Genomic DNA, 21,153 nt, shown 5'->3' with positions numbered 1-21,153 from the left:
ACGACAAGATGGTTCAGTACTTCAAGAAGTGGTAAGCAGTTAGAAAGCAAAGCAAATTTTATGTATATTTTGCCACAGTACAAAAAACAAAAAAGTAAATCAAAGTTGAAGTTTAGGGAGGGATGGACTCTGATGTGGCATGAGGAAACCTGAGAGTGATAGTTATGTTGATTATCTTAATTCTGATGATTTACAGATATATAGATATGATAAAACTCATTAAATTATACACTTTAAATAGTTTGTTATATATCAATTATACTTCAATATAGCTGTAAAAATGTAGCACATGTACCTTCCCACACACACCCCCCACATACATACACAAAGACTTCTTTTTTTTTAAAATTTTTTATTCATGAGAGACAGAGAGAGAGAGAGAGAGGCAGAGACATAGGCAGAGGGAGAAGCAGGCTCTTCACAGGAACCCGATGTGGGACTCAATCCTGGATCCCACAGGATTGAGTGATCCCAGTCCAGGATCACGATCTAAGTGGAAGGCAGCTGCCCAACCACTGAGCCACCCAGGCATCCCAGAGTGAAGAATTCTGAACAAGTTCCTATAAATGTGTCTTTGGATGTGTTGCATAGTTTTCTATTAAACATTAAGGAATTTTAATTTGAAGTTATGGAAAATAATTGTTGAAAATACAATGACATTTATCCCCTGGACTTATTATGGCATCCTTAAAACTGTTTTGTATCATGAATGGAAAGTACAGTGCCTTTAAAATGCCACCTATTGGAGCATTTTATTGAGCCTGGGTGGCTCAATGGTTGAGCATCTACCTTTGGTTCAGGTCATGATATTGGGGTCCTGGGATCGAGTTCTGCATCAGGGTCCTCCTCGCAGGGAACCTGCCTGTGTCTCTACCTCTCTGTGTCTCTCAAGAATAAATAAAATCTTTTTTAGAAAAAGTAAAAAAATAAAATGCCACCTATTTGTGGCATATTTGTAATGTCAGAAGAGGGAGAAACAGATATTAAATCTTTATTGACTAAGTTGAAAGTTTATAAGAAAATCCTAGCAAAACTATTCAGTAGGAAAGATTTGCATATCTGAATAGCTGACAAATTGAGCTGCCTTTGAATCAGGGCAATGGCCACCTCAGTTCTGTTCGATTGGTCCTGAGACCTTGCTTACCTTTAAGTAACTGTGACCTTTTATTTTACTGTACAGTTAGGACTGACTTAAGTCTGAAAGAACTTTAAGGGACTTATGCCATAGAATGTTCTTGACAGAAGGAAGCAGCAGAATTGATGATGAAACAGCTTCTTTTTAAAAATCTTGAATTTCAGGCAGCCTGGATGGCTCGGCGGTTTGGTGCCGCCTTCAGCCCAGGGTGGGATCCTGAAGTCCCTGGATCAAGTCCTATGTCAGGCTCCCTGCGTGGAGCCTGCTTCTCCCTCTGCCTGTGTTTCTGCCTCTCTCTCTGTGTGTCTCTCATGAATAAATGAATAAAATCTTTAAAAAATAAAAATAAAAAAATAAAAATCTCGAATTTCTGGGAGACAGAAGAATATAGTGGTAAGGAATTTGGAATTAGACAAATTTGGATTTAAATCCTGGCTGTCCCAGGATGTGATCTTTTGAATAGGTTACTTAACTTCACTGTTCCTTAGTTTTCTCATTTATAAATTAGGACTAATAATACCTGCATCTCAGTTTATATGGGTTAAATAAGAATAATGTATATAAAGTGCCTAGCATAGTGCTTGGCACGTAGAAAAAATTCAAAAAAGATAGCCATTATTATGACTGTTGTTGTTATGAGCTTACTTCCTTGCAAGATGTTTACTAGAACATACACTTCTTGGAATATTTGTATCATTCATACTAATTCAAAGAGTTTAGAAAAAGAAGGAATCAGTTTCTAGAGAACCTGAAAGACAGTCTCATATGAGAGCCTATCTGTGTGGAAAATTGTTATAGGATATTTTAAAATTAAAACTTTTCATTTGAAAAATATAAAGTCTATAGAAAAGTTATAATAATATTAAAATTAACTCCTTTATGTCCATCTAGTTTATACATTGGTAACATTTTGCCATATTTGCTTTACTTTTTTATTTTTTAAAAATATTTTATTTATTTATTCATAGAGACACACACACAGAGAGAGAGAGAGAGGCAGAGACACAGGCAGAGGGAGAAGCAGGCTCCATGCAGGGAGCCCGACGTGGGATTCGATCCCAGATCTCCAGGATCACACCCCGGGCTGCAGGCGGTGCCAAACTGCTGTGCCACTGGGGCTGCCCTTTTTTTTTTTTGGTTTTCATTTCTTAAATTAAAAAAAAAAAAAAAGATTTATTTATTTATTTGAGAGAGAGCGTGTCAGTTGGGGTAGAGCCAGAGGGAGAGATCTTCAAGCAGACCCCGTGCTGAGTGTGGAGCCCCGTCCATGGGGCTTCATCCCAAGACCTGTGAGATCATGACCTGAGCCCAAACTGAGAGTCAGATGCTTAAGTGAGAGCCACTCAGGCGCCCCTACTTTGCCTTTTTTTTATGTTACATAATTTAGACAATTTTCTTCTTCTCTCCCTCTTTCCCCACTCCCCTCCTCCTTTCTTCTTCTGCTTCTTCCGCTGCTTCTGTTTCTTCTGCTGCTGCTTCTGCTTCTGCTTCTTCTATTTTTGCTTCCTCTTTTCTTCTTCTGCTTCCTCTTCTCCTTCTGCTGCTTCTGCCTCTTCTGCTTTTGCTGCTTCTGTTTCTGCTTCTTCTGCCTTTGCTTCTGCTGCTTCTACTTCTGCTTCTGCTGCTTCTCCTGCTTCTGCTGTTTCTGCTGCTTCTGCTTCTTCTGTTTCTTCTTTTGCTTTTGCTTCTTCTGCTCCTACTGCTGCTTCCTCTATTTCCGTTTCCTCTTCTTCTTCTGCTTCTGTTTCTTCTGCTTCTGCTGAGGATAAACTGCAGAAATCATGACCCTATATTATAGCTCCAGGTGCTTCAGCTTTTATCTCCTAAAAATAAGTACAGTCTTTTATATAACACAGTATAATTATCGAATGTGTTTCAACATTGATATGTGTTATGATTTGATACACCGTCCATATTCAAATTTTACTGATTATCTTTTTTTTTAATATTTTTTTCTTTATTTATTTATGATAGTCACAGAGAGAGAGAGAGAGGCAGAGACACAGGCAGAGTGAGAAGCAGGCTCCATGCACCGGGAGCCCGACGTGGGATTCGATCCCAGGTCTCCAGGATCGCGCCCTGGGCCAAAGGCAGGCGCCAAACCGCTGCGCCACCCAGGGATCCCTTTACTGATTATCTTAATAACTATCCTTTATAACAATTTTTCCCCAATCTAGAAATGAAGTTGTCTTTTCTTTGGAACAGTCCCCCAGCCTTTCATTGTTTTTCATGATTGACATTTTTTGAAGAAGAACAGGTTACTATTTTATAGAATGTCCTTTAATTGAGGTTTGTTTGTTTGTTCCTCATAAATCCATACAGGTTGTGTCTTTTTAGTTGGTAAGGTGTCTTCAGTGCCTCATATCAGGAGACATTATTGGTGATGTTAATTAACCTTGAACACTTGGGGATCCCTGGGTGGCTCAGCGGTTTGGCGCCTGCCTTTGGCCCAGGGCGCAATCCTGGAGTCCCGGGATCGAGTCCCATGTCAGGCTCCCGGCATGGAGCCTGATTCTCCCTCTTCCTGTGTCTCTGCCTCTCTCTCTCTCTCTCTCTCTCTGTCTATCATAAATAAATAAATAAATCTTTGAAAAAAAAAAAAAAACCTTGAACACTTAGCTAAGAGATTTTTTTCATTTCAAAGGTAACTCTTTTCACTTCAAAGGTAATTAATAAGTAATCTATCCTGATTACTTCAGAATACTTGGAGATACTTTGAAACTATGTAATCCTGTTTTTAACAAACTTTCCCCCAGTGGTTTTAGAATCCTAAGGAGCATTTTCGTATCATAAGCATGTGGTTTCCTCAGCTGAATTGAAGTCTTCTTTCAAAATTTTTTACTTCAAATGTAGTACCTTATACACCGTTAAGTTCTCACTGGTGACTGACTACCTAACCTTCAACTGCCTGATAAAGGATTGCTGATTGCATTTCTCATAATGGATTTTGTCTGCTTACCCTGAAAAGTTAATAGATACTTAAGCAAAGTCCTATTGTATGCAAGTCAGAAACGATAACTAGTTGGACTGATTAGGTGTTTTTAGTAGGCTTCCCTGACCAGTGAGATAGGAGTAGTAATACAACTTTTGGATATTTTGAAAGAAAATTGAATAACAATAATGAAGAAAAGCTCTCATCGTCCCTGGAAAACTTGGTGATGTTTAGTACCTTTATTCCATTTTAATTTGCATTTGTGACAAAAGGAAGTTTCTGGGTGGTGTTCATCTATCTCTTTAGACTTTGATATGTTTCATATCAGCCTAATACTTAGCTATGACTCATGGATGTCACCTTCAGTCTCTAAGAATTAGGTCAGGTTTCTTGTAGATCTTGTCACATTGCCATTTTTTTTTTTAAGATTTATTTATTTACCATAGACAGAGAGAGAGAGGCAGAGACACAGGAGGTGGGAGAAGCAGGCTCCATGCCGGGAGCCCGACGTGGGACTCGATCCCGGGACTCTAGGATCGCGCCCTGGGCCAAAGGCAGGCGCTAAACCGCTGAGCCACCCAGGGATTCCCGCCATTTTAACTAGAGGAAAGAAAGTAAGGCTAGAAGCTCTGCGAAGTAAGACAGTAATAAGTCACTTTTCACTGAGGGAAGCAGCTTGGGTGAGGTTTTGATAGTTGGAGGCTCTGAACAAGATTAAGGTGCTGACTCTGAAAGAGGAAGGGGAAATGGGTAGTAGAAAAGGAAGAAGACGGATATTTAAAATATTCAGTATACTTCACAGTTTTCATAGATCTAATCCTAATGGTGTGGTCTCTGAAATCTACAGAGCATTTAGAGTTGAAAAATCCAGCTTTGTTAAGCCAGGAATTGGTGATGGCCTGTCTCTTTGAAAAAAAGCTCTTTTTCCATCTGCACCAAAAACATACCTTTCACATTTCCTTGTACTTGTCATATCTCCAGATACACCAGGGATGTTATAAGGGGTAGTGGTAAAAATCTGTATAACTAATTTTCTCAGTCACGTTATTCCAGTCTTTTACATTTAGTCAGGTTATGAAATTAGCAGTTAGTATACAGGTTATGTTGGTCAAGGTAATAATTTCCAAGGTCAAGTGATTAATTTTGGCTCTTGTTCCAGAGAGGCATTTCAGTGTTTCTATTAGAGCATGCGTTTTGTGAAGCTTTGTTGTTTTTGCCAGATGCAGTTGGCTTATCTTGTGAAATATGTGCTATCATTTGCTGAGTGTATCTGTGTTAACATCTCTGAAATACTGGTAACAGACTTTTTTTCCACTTCAGTGAGAAAAAAATTTTTTCATTTTCTATGACCAGTTAAAAGAAGATGGATGCACAGAGTTCAGCCAAAATGAACACAAGAAAGAGGAGAAAAGAGGTACCTGGACCCAATGGGGCAACAGAAGAAGATGGAATTTCTTCAAAAATGCCACGCTGTGCAATTGTAAGGAAGAGATTTCTTTGTTGAACACTTAACCTTGCAAGGGAAGGTAGAAACTGATATAGAATTGATGATGTCAGTATGACAAGTCTTCTAAGATAATGGAAAGAATGAATAGTGTAAATAGTATTTTCACAGTTGTTGGAGATGTTATGCTTTCTTACCAAATTGTAGCTCCCAGCTCAGTTATGAGAGAGCTTTACATTGGGACGGGAAAAAGAATGTTAGGGGAAAAAAAGAATGTTGGGAAAATTTGGAATTTGTGTATATATTAGGCTAAAGATCAAATTAAAACTAATGGAATAGAGAAATTGGAGCAGTCATCTGATCTCAGTATCATCTCATGGTGTTTAGTTTTCTCCAGTATCATTCCTTCACTCTGTTACTGCTTATGTCTTAAGATGAAAGCCTTTTTCTATGATCTTAATATCATCTCATGGTGTTTAGTTTTCTCTAATATCATTCCTTCACTCTATTACTGCTAATGTCTTAGATGAAAGCCTTTTTCTATTACTGCCTACCTGTAATTCTTTGTTCCTGGGATAGTATCTTGTATTTGCTAACTACTGCCAAGCTTTCGATGAAAGACCCCACTCCAAACTGCTCATCCTGTCTCAGTTTGGTATCTTTCTTTTTTTTTAATTTTATTATTTTATTTTTTAAAAATTTTTATAGGTTTTATTCATGAGAGACACAGAGAGAGAGAGAGAGAGGCGGAGACACAGGCTGAGGGAGAAGCAGGCTTCATACAGGGAGCCCGATGTGGGACTTGATCCTGGGACTCCAGGATTACGCCTTGGGCTGAAGTCAGGTGCTAGACCACTGAGCCCCCCAGGGATTCCCCAGTTTGGTATCCTTAAAGCTTCCCATAAAAAACACGTCAAAGAACACATATATAGTTGAAGTTATTATTAATATATAATATATATTACTAATATATAATTTATAGAATATATATGATAATACGTAATGATAATATATGTCATTGTTAATAAAATGAAATCCATCTTTTAAAATTCCAGTGAAAGGATTATATGTTTCTGTGTTTTCTTTACCCATGTTGACCATTCGCCATTGATCAAACTGCAGTTTCCACTGGTTAGTTCTGGAGCTTTGTGTAGTGCAAAGGGAAAAACATTTTTACTCTGACACAATTAATATTTGTTCCAAATCAGTACTCTATCTTGAGCAATAAAAGCACTTGGACTCCATCAATAGGAGGCATATGCTTTAGGCCTGATATTGATGATGATATTGACGGTAGGGGCAAGTGTATTAGTTTCCTATTGCTGCTTAACAGCACTAAATTTAGTGGCCTAAAACTATACAGATATTATCTGATAGTTGTGGAGGTCAGAAGTCTGAAATGGGTTTCAGAGGACTATAATCAGTGTCAATAGGACTGGAGGCTCTAAGGGAGAATCTGTTTTTTTCAATCTGTCTTTTCCAGCTTTTAGAGGCTGCCCTCATTGCTTTCCTCGTGGTGCCAGCCAACAAGCATATCACTCTGACTGCTGCTTCTGTCATCACATCTCACTGATTCTAACTTTTCTGCCTCCCTCATTCACTTACAAAGACCCTTGTGATTACATCGAACACACCTGAATAATCTGGGATAATCACCCTATTTCAGAGTCCTTTAATTTAATCATATCTGCAAAGCCACTTTTGCTATGTAAGGTAATTTGGTCACAGGTTCTAGAGACTAACATGTAGACATCTTTAGGGGATCATTATTCTATATTATTCTATACATTGTAGCAAGTATACTCAGAAAATCATTCAGCTGTAAACAAAACAGAACATTGTTAATTTTTGAATGTTTCTTAGAGAATTCAGGTTAAGGAGATCAGTGGTAAGCACCAATTCAGCAATCAGTCTTGGAGTAGGGACAAGTTATAACCAAGTAGGTGATACTTGTTGACAGTCACAATAGCCAGGGATAGAGCAAAGTCTAAGTCAGTCTTAGTGGAATGGTCTCTGAAAAGACTTAAATTTATTGGTCCTTAGAATTTAGGAATTTCAATGCTTTTTTTTTTTTTTAAGATTTTATTTATTTATTCATGAGAGACACACACAGAGAGAGGGGCAGAGACACAGGCAGAGGGAGAAGCAGGCTCCATGCAGGGAGCCTGACGTGGGACTCGATCCCGGGTCTCTAGGATCACACCCTGGGCTGCAGGCGGCGCTAAACCACTGCGCCACCAGGGCTGCTCGGAATTTCAATGCTTTAAATTACTTTGCTTTATATGTTCATGTCACAAATCAGTTGAGTGACTTGCTACTTATTGCACATTCCTCTCTAGTACACACTGGCTATTTAGCATGGGCTAATGGTCAAAGATTCACTCACCCAACAAGCTGTACCAACCCTAGTAAGGAGTGTCTGCTAAATAAACTCGTCTGTCATCTCCATTGTATACTTGTGTTTTCTATCTCTAATTCCTGTTTAGCTCTGTAGCAAAAGTAAAGATTTTTTTTTTATAACAACTCTACTGAGATCATATAGTCCACCCATTTAAACTGTACAAGTCAGTGGTTTGGGGCATATTTAGAGTTGTGCAACAGTCATCACAACCAGTTTTAGAGTATTTTCATCACCCCCCCAAAAAAGGTCCCATCCCCATTAGCAGTCACTTCACATTACCTCCTAACTTCCCCAGCCTCTTGAAACCACTCTTTCAGTATCTGTATTTACCTATTCTGGGGATGCCTGGGTGGCTCAGTGGTTGAGCGTCTGCCTTTGGCTCAGGGCGTGATCCCAGGGTTCCGGGATCAAGTCCCTCAATGGGCTTCCTGCTTGGAGCGTGCTTCTCCCTCTGCCTGTGTCTCTGCCTCTCTTTCTCTCTCTCTCTCTCTCTCTCTCTGTGTCTCTCATGAATAAGTAAATAAAATCTTAAAAAAAAAAAAAAAGATTTGCCTGTTCTGGACATTACATGCAAATAGGATACATACAATGCATAGTCTTGTGGCTGGCTTTTTTTGCTAAGCATGTTTTCAAGATTCATTAGTGTTGTAGGCATGTATTAGTACTTCATTTCTTTTTGTTGACATCTAATAATCCATCACTATCCATATAATATTCCACATACCACATTTTACTTACCCACTCCTTAGTTGACATTTGAGTTGACCAACCAAGATTTTATTACATAAAATGTGTCAACATGGCCAGAAGATGCTAGCAGTATAAATATAAATAAGACCTTCCCTTTGAGAGATGTGACCCTAAGATGGAGCTCAAAGCTCAGAAGAGGCTTTTTTTTTTTCCAGGCAAAGGAGAGAGAAATTGGAAGGATCAGCAAATATTAGGTAGCTGGGTTGGTGGGTCAGAATGAATTGGAAAGAAGAGAGAAAAGAATTAAAGAGGAAAAATGAAAGGATAACTTTATGGCTAGTTTTTTTAATAAGTATAAAGAATTTGCTGATACAGATGTTTCTAAAGGTACAATAAAAAAAATCACAAAAATATGGAGAATAAGACTTTTAGCCTATCTTAATATTTATCATATGTATGAATAAGTCACAAATTGGAAACAGTTCCGCTAATGGAGATAGAGCGCACAGTCTCATATATTGGGAAAATCTGTGTGCCAGTTGCTATGCATTGTAGGTGCAAAGATGAAAAGATGACCTTGCCCTTAAGAAGCTCACAGACAGGGGAAATCAATAAATAATTAAGATACAGAATGAGGGGTGCCTGGATGATTCAGTAAGTTAAGCATCCAACTCTTGGTTTTAGCTCAGCTCATGATATCAGGCTTGTGAGTTTGAGCCCCATGTCAGGCTCTGTGCTGAGCATGGAACCTGCTGAGAATTCTCTTTCTACCTCTCCCTCTGCCCCTCCCCTGTTCGCATATTCTGTCTCTTAAAAAAAGAAAAAAAGATAGAAAATGAAAAGGGGCAAGTAGAAGAAAGTTAGAGGTACAATGGCTGCCTAGAGGAGCAACAGATTAACTTTGATCTAGGGGTAGAGATAGTGGTTTTGGAAAAGCTTCATTGAGGAGATTATTTCTGAACTGAACTTTGAAGGATAAATAGGAATTCAAGAAATGAACAAGGGGCGCCTGGGTGGCTCAGTTGGTTAAGCATCTGACCCTTGATATCAGCTCAGGACTTGATCCCAGGGATGTGAGTTTGGCTCCATGCTAGTTGTGAAGCCTACTTTAAAAAAAAAAAAAAAATTTATCCAAGAAATGGACAAGAGATAGAATACAAGTTCAAGTGTGAAATAATAGTATGTTTAGTAAACCATGAGTAATATTACTAGCGTTTAAAGTTCAGAAAAATAATCTGCAATACATAGGTAAGCAAGGGCCTGATTATAAAGGATCTTGTATTCTTTGCTAAGGAGTTTAAATTTTATCCTTTGGATAATGTCATCAGATTTGCAATTTAGAAAGTCGTCTTGATTGTTTGGGGAAGGATAATTTGAAACAGGGATTGACAGAAACCAAAGGTCTAGTTGTGAGATTGTTGTAATGATCCAGATTGGATATAATGAGAATTTAAACTGAAATTTTAAGGAATAAAATAGACAATTCTTGGAAACTGGTATGTAAAGGATGAGAGGTGTTGAAGATGACTCCTAGATTTCAGTCTTAGGTAGATTGTGTAGATGGGGTGCTTCTTACTTAATGTAGAAATACAGAAAGAAGAGCTGGGTTAGGAGAAAGGTGATGAGTTTAATTTAGTACAAGTTCAACTTACAAGTCTAGGAGAGGGACACCTGGTGGCTCAGTGGTTGAGTGTCTGCCTTCAGCTCAGGGTGTGATCCCTGGGTCCTAAGATCGAGTCCCACATTGGGTTCCATTCAAGAAGCCTGCTTCTCTTGCTGCCTGTGTCTCTGCCACTCTGTGTGTGTGTGTCTCAAGAATAAATAAATAAAATCTTAAAAAAAAAATCTTAGGAGATATCCAAATACTGGTTAGATAGATGAGCTCATTGTTTACATTCATTGAAATGGCAGTAGGAGTCAGGGAGAATTGTTTTCTTTTCTCCCTCTCTCCCCTCCTTTCTTCCCTCCCCCAGGGAGTGGAATCTTTTTGCTCTTTTCCTTATCCTTTCTTTCTCATACCATGTGGTATTCCTTTTTACTTTACAGCCAGCCTTTCCTTTAACGTTATGGAAAAAAATTGGATCTCAGTAAGACCTATTACCATTTATGCAGCATGTTTGGTAAAAGGGAAATGTTCCTCTGTGTCGTTCTGAAAGCTTTTGCTGAAAAATGTTTAAGAATCCTTGGAAATAGAGTACTAGGAAGCCAATATCAAATAATGGTGTTACTCTGAGTTATTTCCATTTCCTATTCCTAAGGATGCCAGAATCTCATCTCTTTCACTGGAATTTGGAGGAATATGTAGTTAATATATGTGAACATAATCAGGAAAAGTTTTTATGATAGCAGTATTGCATTCAGAAAATCATTCATAGGGATCCCTGGGTGGCGCAGTGGTTTGGCGCCTGCCTTTGGCCCAGGGCGCGATCCTGGAGACCCGGGATCGAATCCCACATCAGGCTCCCGGTGCATGGAGCCTGCTTCTCCCTCTGCCTATGTCTCTGCCTCTCTCTCTTTCTCTCTCTGTGACTATCATAAATAAATAAAAATTAAAAAAAAAAAAAAAGAAAATCATTCATAATTTGGGAATGATGATCATTAATCATAATATCAGTTATAATTTATATAGAATTAGAAACTTTATATAGCATCTAGAATCTAACCTCTTAGATTAATACAATTTAGTTAATTTTGTTGGCATAATGAAACCTGTGTTCCACAGAACAGGAGAGAAAACGAGCTCATGTTGATGATGACCCAAACTTGTTGAGTGCCACTATATGTGAAACATTATGGTAGTTACTTACTTGCATATGGTCTTTTATTTAATCCTTGTAGTTCACCTTATAGGGCAGGTATTTTCCATTTTATAGAAGATGAAAGCTGTGATTCCATAGCTATTAAGTAAGTGATAGAATTGGGATTTAGATCTAAGTTTTTTCAAGTTGCAATCTATGCCCTTTCATTTATGCTTCACAACCAGATAGTCAAATGACTTGAAAATAATATTCTGTAAGATTCCCTTGAGGTTAAAATGAAGGAGGTATGTTTTAGGAGAATTAAGTAGAAATACTTAGTCCTACTTTTATAAGGCTTAGCTTCTAGAAACACTTTTTAGAAAGATATTTTTAGAAATACTATTCATTCTAACTGGAGGCAACTCTAGACAGAGAAAGATTTTGCTGATCTGTTGTAGTTGAACCTTAGGTTTCATTTTCTATACTTAGGAGGAATTGAAACCTTAGCCAGGAGGGACATCTGCATTTGCCTTCTGCCTTGGAACATACATAGTATACAGAGAAGATTGAAGAAACAGTTATTAAAGATAGGACATTAAAAAAAATTTTTTTTTAGGAACTCCTGGGTGGCTGAGGAGACGCTCAGTGGTTGAGCGTCTCACTTCGGCCCAGGGCATGATCCCTGGGGTCCTTGGATCGAGTTCCACATTGGACTCCCTGCATGGAGCCTGCTTCTTTCTCTGCCTGTGTCTCTGTGTCTCTCATGAATAAATAAATAAAAGCTTTAAAAAAATTTTTTTTAAATGTTCTATCTTTAATAACTTTCTTTTTATTTTAGACAGGAGGTAGGGAGGATAGAGGGAGAGAGAGAGAGAGGGAATCCCAAGCAGACTCTGTGCCGACTGTGGAGCCTAATATGAGGCTCGATCCTAGAACCCTGAGATCATGACCTGAGCCGAAATCCAGAGTTGGATGCTTACCTGACTGAGCTACCCAGTACCCCAAAAGATAGGATACTTATATGTATCTTTTAATATTGAGATAAGATTCATATAACATAAAATTCACCATTTAAACCATTTTAAAGTGTACAATTCAGTGGTTTTTTAGTGTATTTACTATATTATGCATCCATCACCACTAATTCCAGAAAGTTTTCATCACCACAAAAAGAAACCCCATATCTATTAGCAGTCACCCCCTGTCCCCTCAACCTACTCCCTGGCAACCACTAATCCACTTTTTGTCTCTAAGTATTTATTTGTCTATTTTGGACATTTCATATAAATGGAATCATTCATACAGTATGTGGCCTTTTGTATCTGGCTTTTTATATTTAACATACCGTTTTCAAGGTCCATCCAGTTGGTAGCATGTATTAATACTGCATTCCTTTTCACAAGTGAATTATATTACATATAGACGTGCCATTTTGTTTATCCATTCATTAATTGATGCACATTTTGATTGTTTCCACTTTCTGGCTATCATGAATAATGCTGTTATGAACATTATTCATGTACAGGTTTTTAAATATATATATGTGTTTTCAGGGGCGCCTGGCTGGCTCAGTCAGTAGACCATGTAGCTTTTGATCTTAAGGTCATGAGTTCAGTAGAGCCTACTTTAAAAAATAATAAAAAAAAAATCTATGTTTTCATCCACTTGGTTATATACCCAGGAGTGTAATTTCAGGATCATTATGGTATTCTGTGTTTAACATTTTGAAGTTTTCCAAAGTTATGCACCAGTTTACATTCACAGCAGCAGTGTATGAGGGTTCCAGTTTCTCCACATTCTTGCTGTCAATGTTATTGCCTGTCTTTTTGCTCATAGCCATCCTAGTGGGTGTGAAGTGGTATCATTGTGGTTTTGATTTACTTTTCCATGATGACTAATGTTGTTGATCATCCTTCCACATGCTTTTTGGCCATTAGTATATCTTCTTTGGAGAAATGTCAAGATCCTTTTGCTCCCTCCCATTTTGTTTTCCATGGCCTCACCTAGGATCTTTCATAGTTGCTCTTCCTAGACCTGTTAACTCAGCCTTCTCTAGGTTAATGTTTCTAGCTTGATCTAGGCTTAATACAGAACTCAGTAGTCCGGGGGATCTCTGGGTGACTGAGTGGTTTAGCACCACCTTTGGCCCAGGGTGTGATCCTGGAGACCCGGGATCGAGTCCCGTATTGGGCTCCCTGCATGGAGCCTGCTTCTCCCTCTGCCTGTGTCTCTGTCCCTCTCTCTCTCTCTCTCTCTCTGTGTCTCTCATGAATAAATAAATAAAATCTTGAAAAACAAAACAAAACAAAACTCAGTAGTTCCATTAGTCATTTGGTATTGCTCTGGTACATTTCTCACAGCAGCTATTCCACATATTTCCTACTTTCCTCAAGCATCCAATCTCATTTCAAATTACCTGTTTTTCATAGGACATTTTTTTCCCATAGGACATTTATGTCCTTCTTACTATACTGTTAAAATCAAGGACATCAGATACACATTTGTGTATCTTTCCTCCTTTACATCTAACATTGTCCTTTTATCACCTTTCATTCTGCTTTTAGAAAACGGTGGTCTTTCTTATTTCTGAGGCTAATACTTTCCCCACTGCTTTCTTTTGAAGCCGTTTCCTGCCATTTCTTTAGACTCTTCTTTCTTCCTTAGATATCTATTTTTTCCTTCTCAATATTTTCAATCCCTTTGGCTCCTTTTCCTCTGTCTTTGACATGTACAGATCTCCTTAACTTAAAAAAAAAAAAAAAATGCCACTAGATCTTCCTAAGTACATTTCAGTTTTTCTCATTCCTTTTATGGATGCACATCTCTACTGAGAGATTATTACTAATCTATTTCCTTTTCGTCTAATTTTCTTAAAGGCACTGGTGTTCTTTTATTAATATATTCTAGAAGATCTCTTAATAGTCATTTGAATCTCCAAATTCAAAGACTTCTCAGTTCTCATTTTCTTTGATCTCAAGTCCTTTTTAAAAAACTTCTGGGCAGCCCCGGTGGCTTAGCAGTTTAGCACCACCTTCAGCCCAGGGTGTGATCCTGGATATCCGGGATCGAGTCCCAGCATGGAGCCTGCTTCTCTCTCTCTCTCTCTCCCTGTCTCTAATAAATAAATAAATAATCTTTACCAAAAAAAAACCCAAAAAACAAAAAAAAAAACTTCCCCATTCCTGGTACTGATACTACAATCTTATTTTTCTTCAGTTCAAAAATTCATTGTAAATGCTTCTTCTCAAATTCAAATGACAACTTTTTTTCTTTTTACCATGTCCTAGCCATTCTTCCTTCACAAAGTTCATTTTCATTTTCTTCTCCCAATAATAATTCTTGAACTGGTCTAAGTATGCAAAATAATAATAATAGTAAATAATAATAAAGTGGCTCCCTGTGGGGGGAAAACACTCTGAAATGTAGCATTTGCCAATTTCTGTGGCTGAGTTCAGACTACCAATGATTTAATAACTGCTCCATAAAATTCCTGAATACTTAACAGGCAACTCCAGTACACCATTACTGATAACTTTCAGAGACACAATAAAGCTCATCTTTGAGCTACATGTACTATTGTTAATAAACACTTTTTTTTCTATTTGTCTTACAGATTTTTACCTGAATTATATATAAATATATATGCTTTATTGAGATATAATTCACTACCAGTATAATTTACATGCCCATTTAAAGTGTGCAATCCAAGCAGCCCGGGTGGCTCAGCGGTTTAGCGCCACCTTCAGCCTGGGGCATGATCCTGGAGACCCGGGATCGAGTCCCACGTCGGGCTTCCTGCTTGGAGCCTCCTTCTCCCTCTGCCTGTGTCTCTGCCTCTGTCTCTCTCTCTCTGTCTCTCCTGTCTCTCATGAATAAATAAATAAATCTTTTAAAAAAATAAATGGAATCATACAATAAGTGGTCTTTTGTGGCTAGCTTCTTTCACTTAGCATGTTTTCAAGATATCAGGATCCATGTTGTAGCATGTATCAGTATCACATTCTTTTTTATACCCAGGTGTCATTTGTTTTCCTGAAGTATAACTTATATAAAGTATAGTGCATAAACCTTAAGTGTATATAAACCTTAAGTATAGTGTATAAACCTTAAGCTCAATAAATTTTTATGTATGTATATATCCATGTAATCACCAGTATTCCCAGAAGACTCTCACATCCCTGCTTGTCATTATCTACTTTCCCTAAACTCCCTCCTTTTCCTGTGGCTTCTAGTCATCATCAATTAGCTTTGCCTGTTTTTTAGCTTTATATAGATAGAATCATAAATTTATTATTTTGTGAATACCATATGCTTTTAGAAACACAAACTACTGTTAAGCAACTATTTGAGTACTAACTTCTAGAGGATAAATTGTCTTCTCTAATCTGTAGAGAAATCTCTATTAACTACAGAAAACTATATTTTTGGGTCCTCGGTCTATTCTTATCTCCTTTAAAAATGTTCTTAAAAAGGATAACACACACAATGTACCCATGTCTCCTAAAAATGAATGTTTTCTCTTATAACTTTAGCGTATCTTAAACTAAACTTATAAGTGTTTTTTAAAAAGAAATTTTTTTTTAAGATTTATTTCTTTTTAGAGAGAGAGTGTGTGTATGGTGGGGAGGGACCGAGGAAGAGGGAGAAAGAGAATCTTAGGCAGACACCCTGTGAGTGGGGAGTCTGACATGGAGCTTGATCTCATAATCCTGAAATCATGACCTGAGCTGAAATCAAGAGTTGGATGCCCAACTGACTGAGCCAGGTCCCCCCAAAAGAAATCTGTTTAAATTGTAAAACCTAATCTTATTATTTTTTTAAGATTTTATTTATTTATTCATGAGAGACACAGAGAGAGAGAGAGAGAGAGAGGCAGAGACACAGGCAGAGGGAGAAGCAGGCTCCATGCAGGGAGCCTGACGCGGGACTTGATCTCGGGTCTCCAGGATCACACCCTGGGCTGAAGGCAGTGCTAAACTGCTGAGCCACCCAGGCTGCCCTAAAACCTAATCTTAAAGGGGTATCTGGGTGGCTCAGTCAATTGAGAGGCTCAGTCTTGGTTTCTGCTTGGATCATGATCTCATGGCGAACCTGCAGTCAGGTTCTGCACCCAGTAGGGAGTCTGCTTGAGGATTCTCTCCCTCAGCCCCCTCCCCCGACTCACACTTGTTCTCTCTCAAATAAATAAATCTAAAACCCAATCTTTAAAAATTCATCCTTATCTAAAAATAAAACAGTGTTTTCCTAGTGCCTGGATTCAGCCCAATCATGATGTAATCTGTTTAGAATTAAAAATTTTAAGCAGACATCACTATAACCCAACAAAAATTAAAAGAATTATAAGAGAATATGAACAACTAAACACCAAAAGTTTTGACAATTTTTTTGTTTTTTTTTATAAATTTATTTTTTATTGGTGAGTTTTGACAATTTAAATGATATAGACATTCCTAGAAAGAGGCAAATTACCAAAAATAACCCAAAATGAAATAGAAAATCTGAATGGACCTATCCCAGGTTAAAAAAAAAAATCAAATTAGTCTCTAAAAATCTTCTCACAAAGACAATACCAGTCCCAGATGCTTTATTGGTGAATTCTTTCAAACATTTGAGGAAGAAATAGTTTCCTATTTTGAAGAGTTTCCGAAAAGAGAGAATACTTTCTATCCCACTTTATGAAACCAAACATCAAAGCCAGGCAAAAATAAAGCACAAGAAAAGGAAACTATTGTTCAAAATTTCTCACAAACTTAGATGCAAAAGTCCTTAACAATATATTAACAAATTAAATTCAGGAATATATAAAAAGATTTATATAGCATGACCAAGGGGGATTTCACTCTGGAATACAAAGCTGGTTTAACATCCTAAAATCAATTTAATCTAATATACCATAAGTAACAAAGAAAAGGCATGTGACAAAATCCAAAACCTACTTATAAGACAAATTGCAACAAATTGCAAAAAGAAGGGCCAATTCCTCAGTTTTATGATAAACGACATCCACAAAAGCCCAACAGTTAACAGAATATTTAGTGGTAGAAAATTTCATAGAGGGATCCCTGGGTGGCACAGCGGTTTGGTGCCTGCCTTTGGCCCAGGGCACGATCCTGGAGACCCAGGATCGAATCCCACGTCGGGCTCCCGGTGCATGGAGCCTGCTTCTCTCTCTGCCTGTGTCTCAGCCTCTCTCCTCTCTCTGTGTGACCATCATAAATAAATAAAAATTATAAAAAAAAAAAAAAAAAGAAAAGAAAATTTCATAGATCACCCCTAAGATTGGGAAAAAGGCAAAGATACTTGTCCTTGTTACTTCTTTTCAACATTGTGGTAGAGATTCCAAGTAAGGCAATAAAGGATAATAAAAAGGAAATTAAAGACATCCAGATTGGTAAGGAGTAAATAAAACGTCTTTAGTCACAGATAACATGATCTCATATGTAGAAAATCCTAGGGAATCTATCAAAGTGCTAGAACTAATAATTGAGTTTAGTAAAGTCAAGGACATAAGGTCAATATACAAAAATCATCTGAAATTACACACACAGATACAACATTTGCACATATAAATCAGTTTGCATTTCTATATACTAGCAAGGAACTGGGACGCCTGGGTGGCTCAGTGGTTTAGGACCTGCCTTTGGCCTAGGGCCTGATCCCAGAGTCCCAGGATTGAGTCACACACAGGGCTCCCTGCATGGAGCCTGCTTCTCTCTCTGCCTCTATCTCTGCCTCTCTCTCTGTCTCTTGTGAATAAATGAATAATAAAAAAAATACTAGCAAGGAACAATCCAAAAATAAAAGCAATTCCCTTCAAAATAGCATCAAATAAAATATTAAATTTAACAAAAACTCTTAAGTCTTTCCTCTACAGAGGAAAGAGCATTCTTGCCTTCTTTTTTTTTTTTCACAAAGGTTTTATTTATTTATTTGAGAGAGAAAGTGCCAGTGAGAGAAAAGAGCACAAACAGGGGGAGGAAGGACAGAGGGAGAGGGACAAGGAGACTCCCCACTGAGCAGAAAGCCCAATAGGGCTTGATCCCAGGACCTGGGATCAGGACCTGAGCCGAAGGCAGATGCTTAACCCACTGAACCATGCATTCTTATTTCATCTTTGCCTCTGAGTAATTGCATATAATTCATATGCAGTAATTCATATAATTCAAGTTTCTTTGAACCTTGTTTTCCTCACCTTTAAATTGAGAATTATTGTACTTCTTGCCTCACAGGGCTGTTATGAGCATTAGAACATATCTACAGTGTAAAGGATTATACAATGATAATCATACTTTAATAAAGCATACAAGTGCCGTTTGCCTTCCTTAGTTGACGTGGTGTGAAAATGTACTTAAAAACCTTGGCAATTTCATTACGTAGAACAGGGTCGGATGTTCTGCTGTAGGGCAAAGGAGCCATTATTCTGGACCCAGTTAGTTGGGATTATGCTTAGTTTCCCAGCCACCTTGCTCAGTGTTACCCCAAATCATCAGCAAGGCACTTATTTATCTTCCATATCATGATTTACCGATTTATTAATTTGGTAAAAGGTTGCAACTTTCACTTGTCATTTTGAAATTCTTTTTTTTTTCTTTTGTATGTTACAGTTTTAGGAGGAATCTAATCACCAACATATTGAATAACTGATTGTACTTTAAAGCTGCCATGTTTTTAGTATTTCAGTCTGTACCATTGAATTTAACTTTCTTTTCCTTCACTTTCCTCTTCTTAAGGGCTTACAGCAGCCAGCTCCTTTTTCTGATGAAATTGAAGTAGACTTTAGTAAGCCCTATGTCAGGGTAACTATGGAAGAAGCCAGCAGAGGAACTCCTTGTAAGTAAATGCCTAATTATTTTGTTGTTTTACTCTTGTTTGTAGCATTCAGTTGTACTTTATCAAATATAAATGTACTTTTTATATTCTTTTCTCAGTTTACCTGTAAAGGCTAGTTGGGGGGCAGTTTCCACCCATCTCCCAGCTATTCTATTTGGGAAGATAACTGTATTCCATAAAGTTTCATTTTTTCTTATTATTATAAACTTGTTTCCTAGGATGTTGTTACAGCTAAGAGCTATAGTTGTACACACTTGCTTCCTGGGCTACTGTAAATAGCTATGAGGTATAGTGGAACAGAGATATAATAGGATATGAGGCCAAGCTGAATTAAAATCTTGTCTGTTTTTTACAAAGGTCCAAATAATATGTCAGGATGTCATACTTTTAATAACCTTCAGAATTGTCCTCCAGATCTCCCTTTCTATAGGTTACTACCCTAGCTATGATGCTGTTGATTTATAGAGGACAAAAATATCCTAAGTGGGGAGATGCTTATCACTTAACTTTACTGATACAATTTTTTAGGATTTTTTTTCCAAAGACTCACTTTATTATTTTTAAACCCTGTTTCTCTATTTGCATGCCTAGTTTACATCATTAATTAGCAATTTTTGACTACATGAATTATTAAGATGTGTTCTAGATACTCTTCCTGTTTTGGACAAGTAGCTTTAGGGATCATCCTAAAGAGAAACTTCCTTGAGTGTTAGGAATACAAAGTCCTATAGGTAGCTGTCCATACTTATTCCACAAATCTATGCATTTCCAGTGTGTAGAAGGTATTTGTGATTACTTCTTAATCACATACTTAATGTGTTAGTATGTTTGCTCTCGGTTGTAATTGAAGAGTAGGGAAATATGAGTAGACATGAATACTGGACAATTTCAGGCAGGGATCCCAATACTCCTTAGCTATATCTTGGCTATATGGAGCATAGTTTCTGAGTCCTCAGAATTCCAGAGAATGCTTTCTTTTTACAGAAGTGTTTAGCTGTAGCTTATATTGATCACAAACCTTCTGACTCACAATAAAGTTATTTTGGGCTTGGGCTTGGCTCCCCTTGAGTAATAAGCAGGCCAACGGGGCACGGTAAAATGACAACAAAACAGTGTAGTGGTGGCAGGTCAAATTTCACAATGCCATCAAACAGTTCAAAGATCACGTTCAGATGTGATAATAGAGCCTGTTGAAGGCAAGATCTTTGCATATGCTCTCTAATAACACACATTCAGAATGCAGTACCTCACCCAGATCTGATTGCATTAGCCATATTACCCAGCTTTTTGCTAATCTATCCACAAAGATCACTGTGGTACATAAAATGTATGTGTGTACATATGTACTATTCCCAAGATTTAAAGCTTATAATTAACAAGCACTAACTAATCTAATGTTTAAAATTTTAGAATTAATAGAATTTTATAAATAAGTCATTTTTGAGATATCCACTGTGTATCATCTCTTCATTATATACATGAAGATATTGAAGTTCATAAAAACTAAGAAGTGAAAGCTCCCCTATAGTAAAACAAATGATAGTGATAGAATTGAAACTAAAATCTTAAGTTTTTGCATCTTTGTGTTCTTTTTACCCTGGAGTGATGCTGCTCTTTTTAGACATTAACTGTAAATAATAAAGAACCATCGGCAAATTGATTGCATTTTAAGTGGAACAAAAAGTCACAAATTAACTTGTAAAGTTTGCTGGTCTAATTTATCTCCAGTTTTTCTCCTATATCTCGTTCCGTCTGTCCAGTCTTATGTTAAATAACCAAGTGTCTGTTCATGCCAGTGTTGGACAAGGAGTAAACCAATAAAGAATCTACACATGCCATAGTTCATGAATTTTAAACCAATAACTAGTACAAGGGGCATCCCTCCCCCCCATGTTTTCACTAGGGAGGTTAAGGGAATACAAGAAAGGAGTTGGTATAATCTGGGAAAAAACTCACTACCCAGAGAAAAAACAAATACAGCTT

At 37.6% G+C, this 21,153-nt stretch overlaps 1 protein-coding gene across 3 annotated transcripts in view; it reads left to right on the top strand.

The window, feature by feature from the left end:
- The window catches only part of PCYT1A (phosphate cytidylyltransferase 1, choline, alpha), a 51,272-nt gene that overhangs the window by 15,565 nt on the left and 14,554 nt on the right, over window positions 1-21,153 (top strand). For all 3 annotated transcript variants that reach the window (XM_038583131.1, XM_038583132.1, XM_038583133.1), the window contains exons 2-3: window positions 5,421-5,547; window positions 19,071-19,170. In XM_038583131.1, the coding sequence (XP_038439059.1) occupies window positions 5,431-5,547; window positions 19,071-19,170 (217 nt within the window). In that variant the 5' untranslated portion in view covers window positions 5,421-5,430. The remainder of the gene's footprint in view (window positions 1-5,420; window positions 5,548-19,070; window positions 19,171-21,153) is intronic.

This window comes from Canis lupus, chromosome 33, assembly GCF_011100685.1.
Source record: "Canis lupus familiaris isolate Mischka breed German Shepherd chromosome 33, alternate assembly UU_Cfam_GSD_1.0, whole genome shotgun sequence".
NCBI lineage: Eukaryota > Metazoa > Chordata > Mammalia > Carnivora > Canidae > Canis > Canis lupus.
This window is presented reverse-complemented; position numbering and strand designations above follow the sequence as displayed.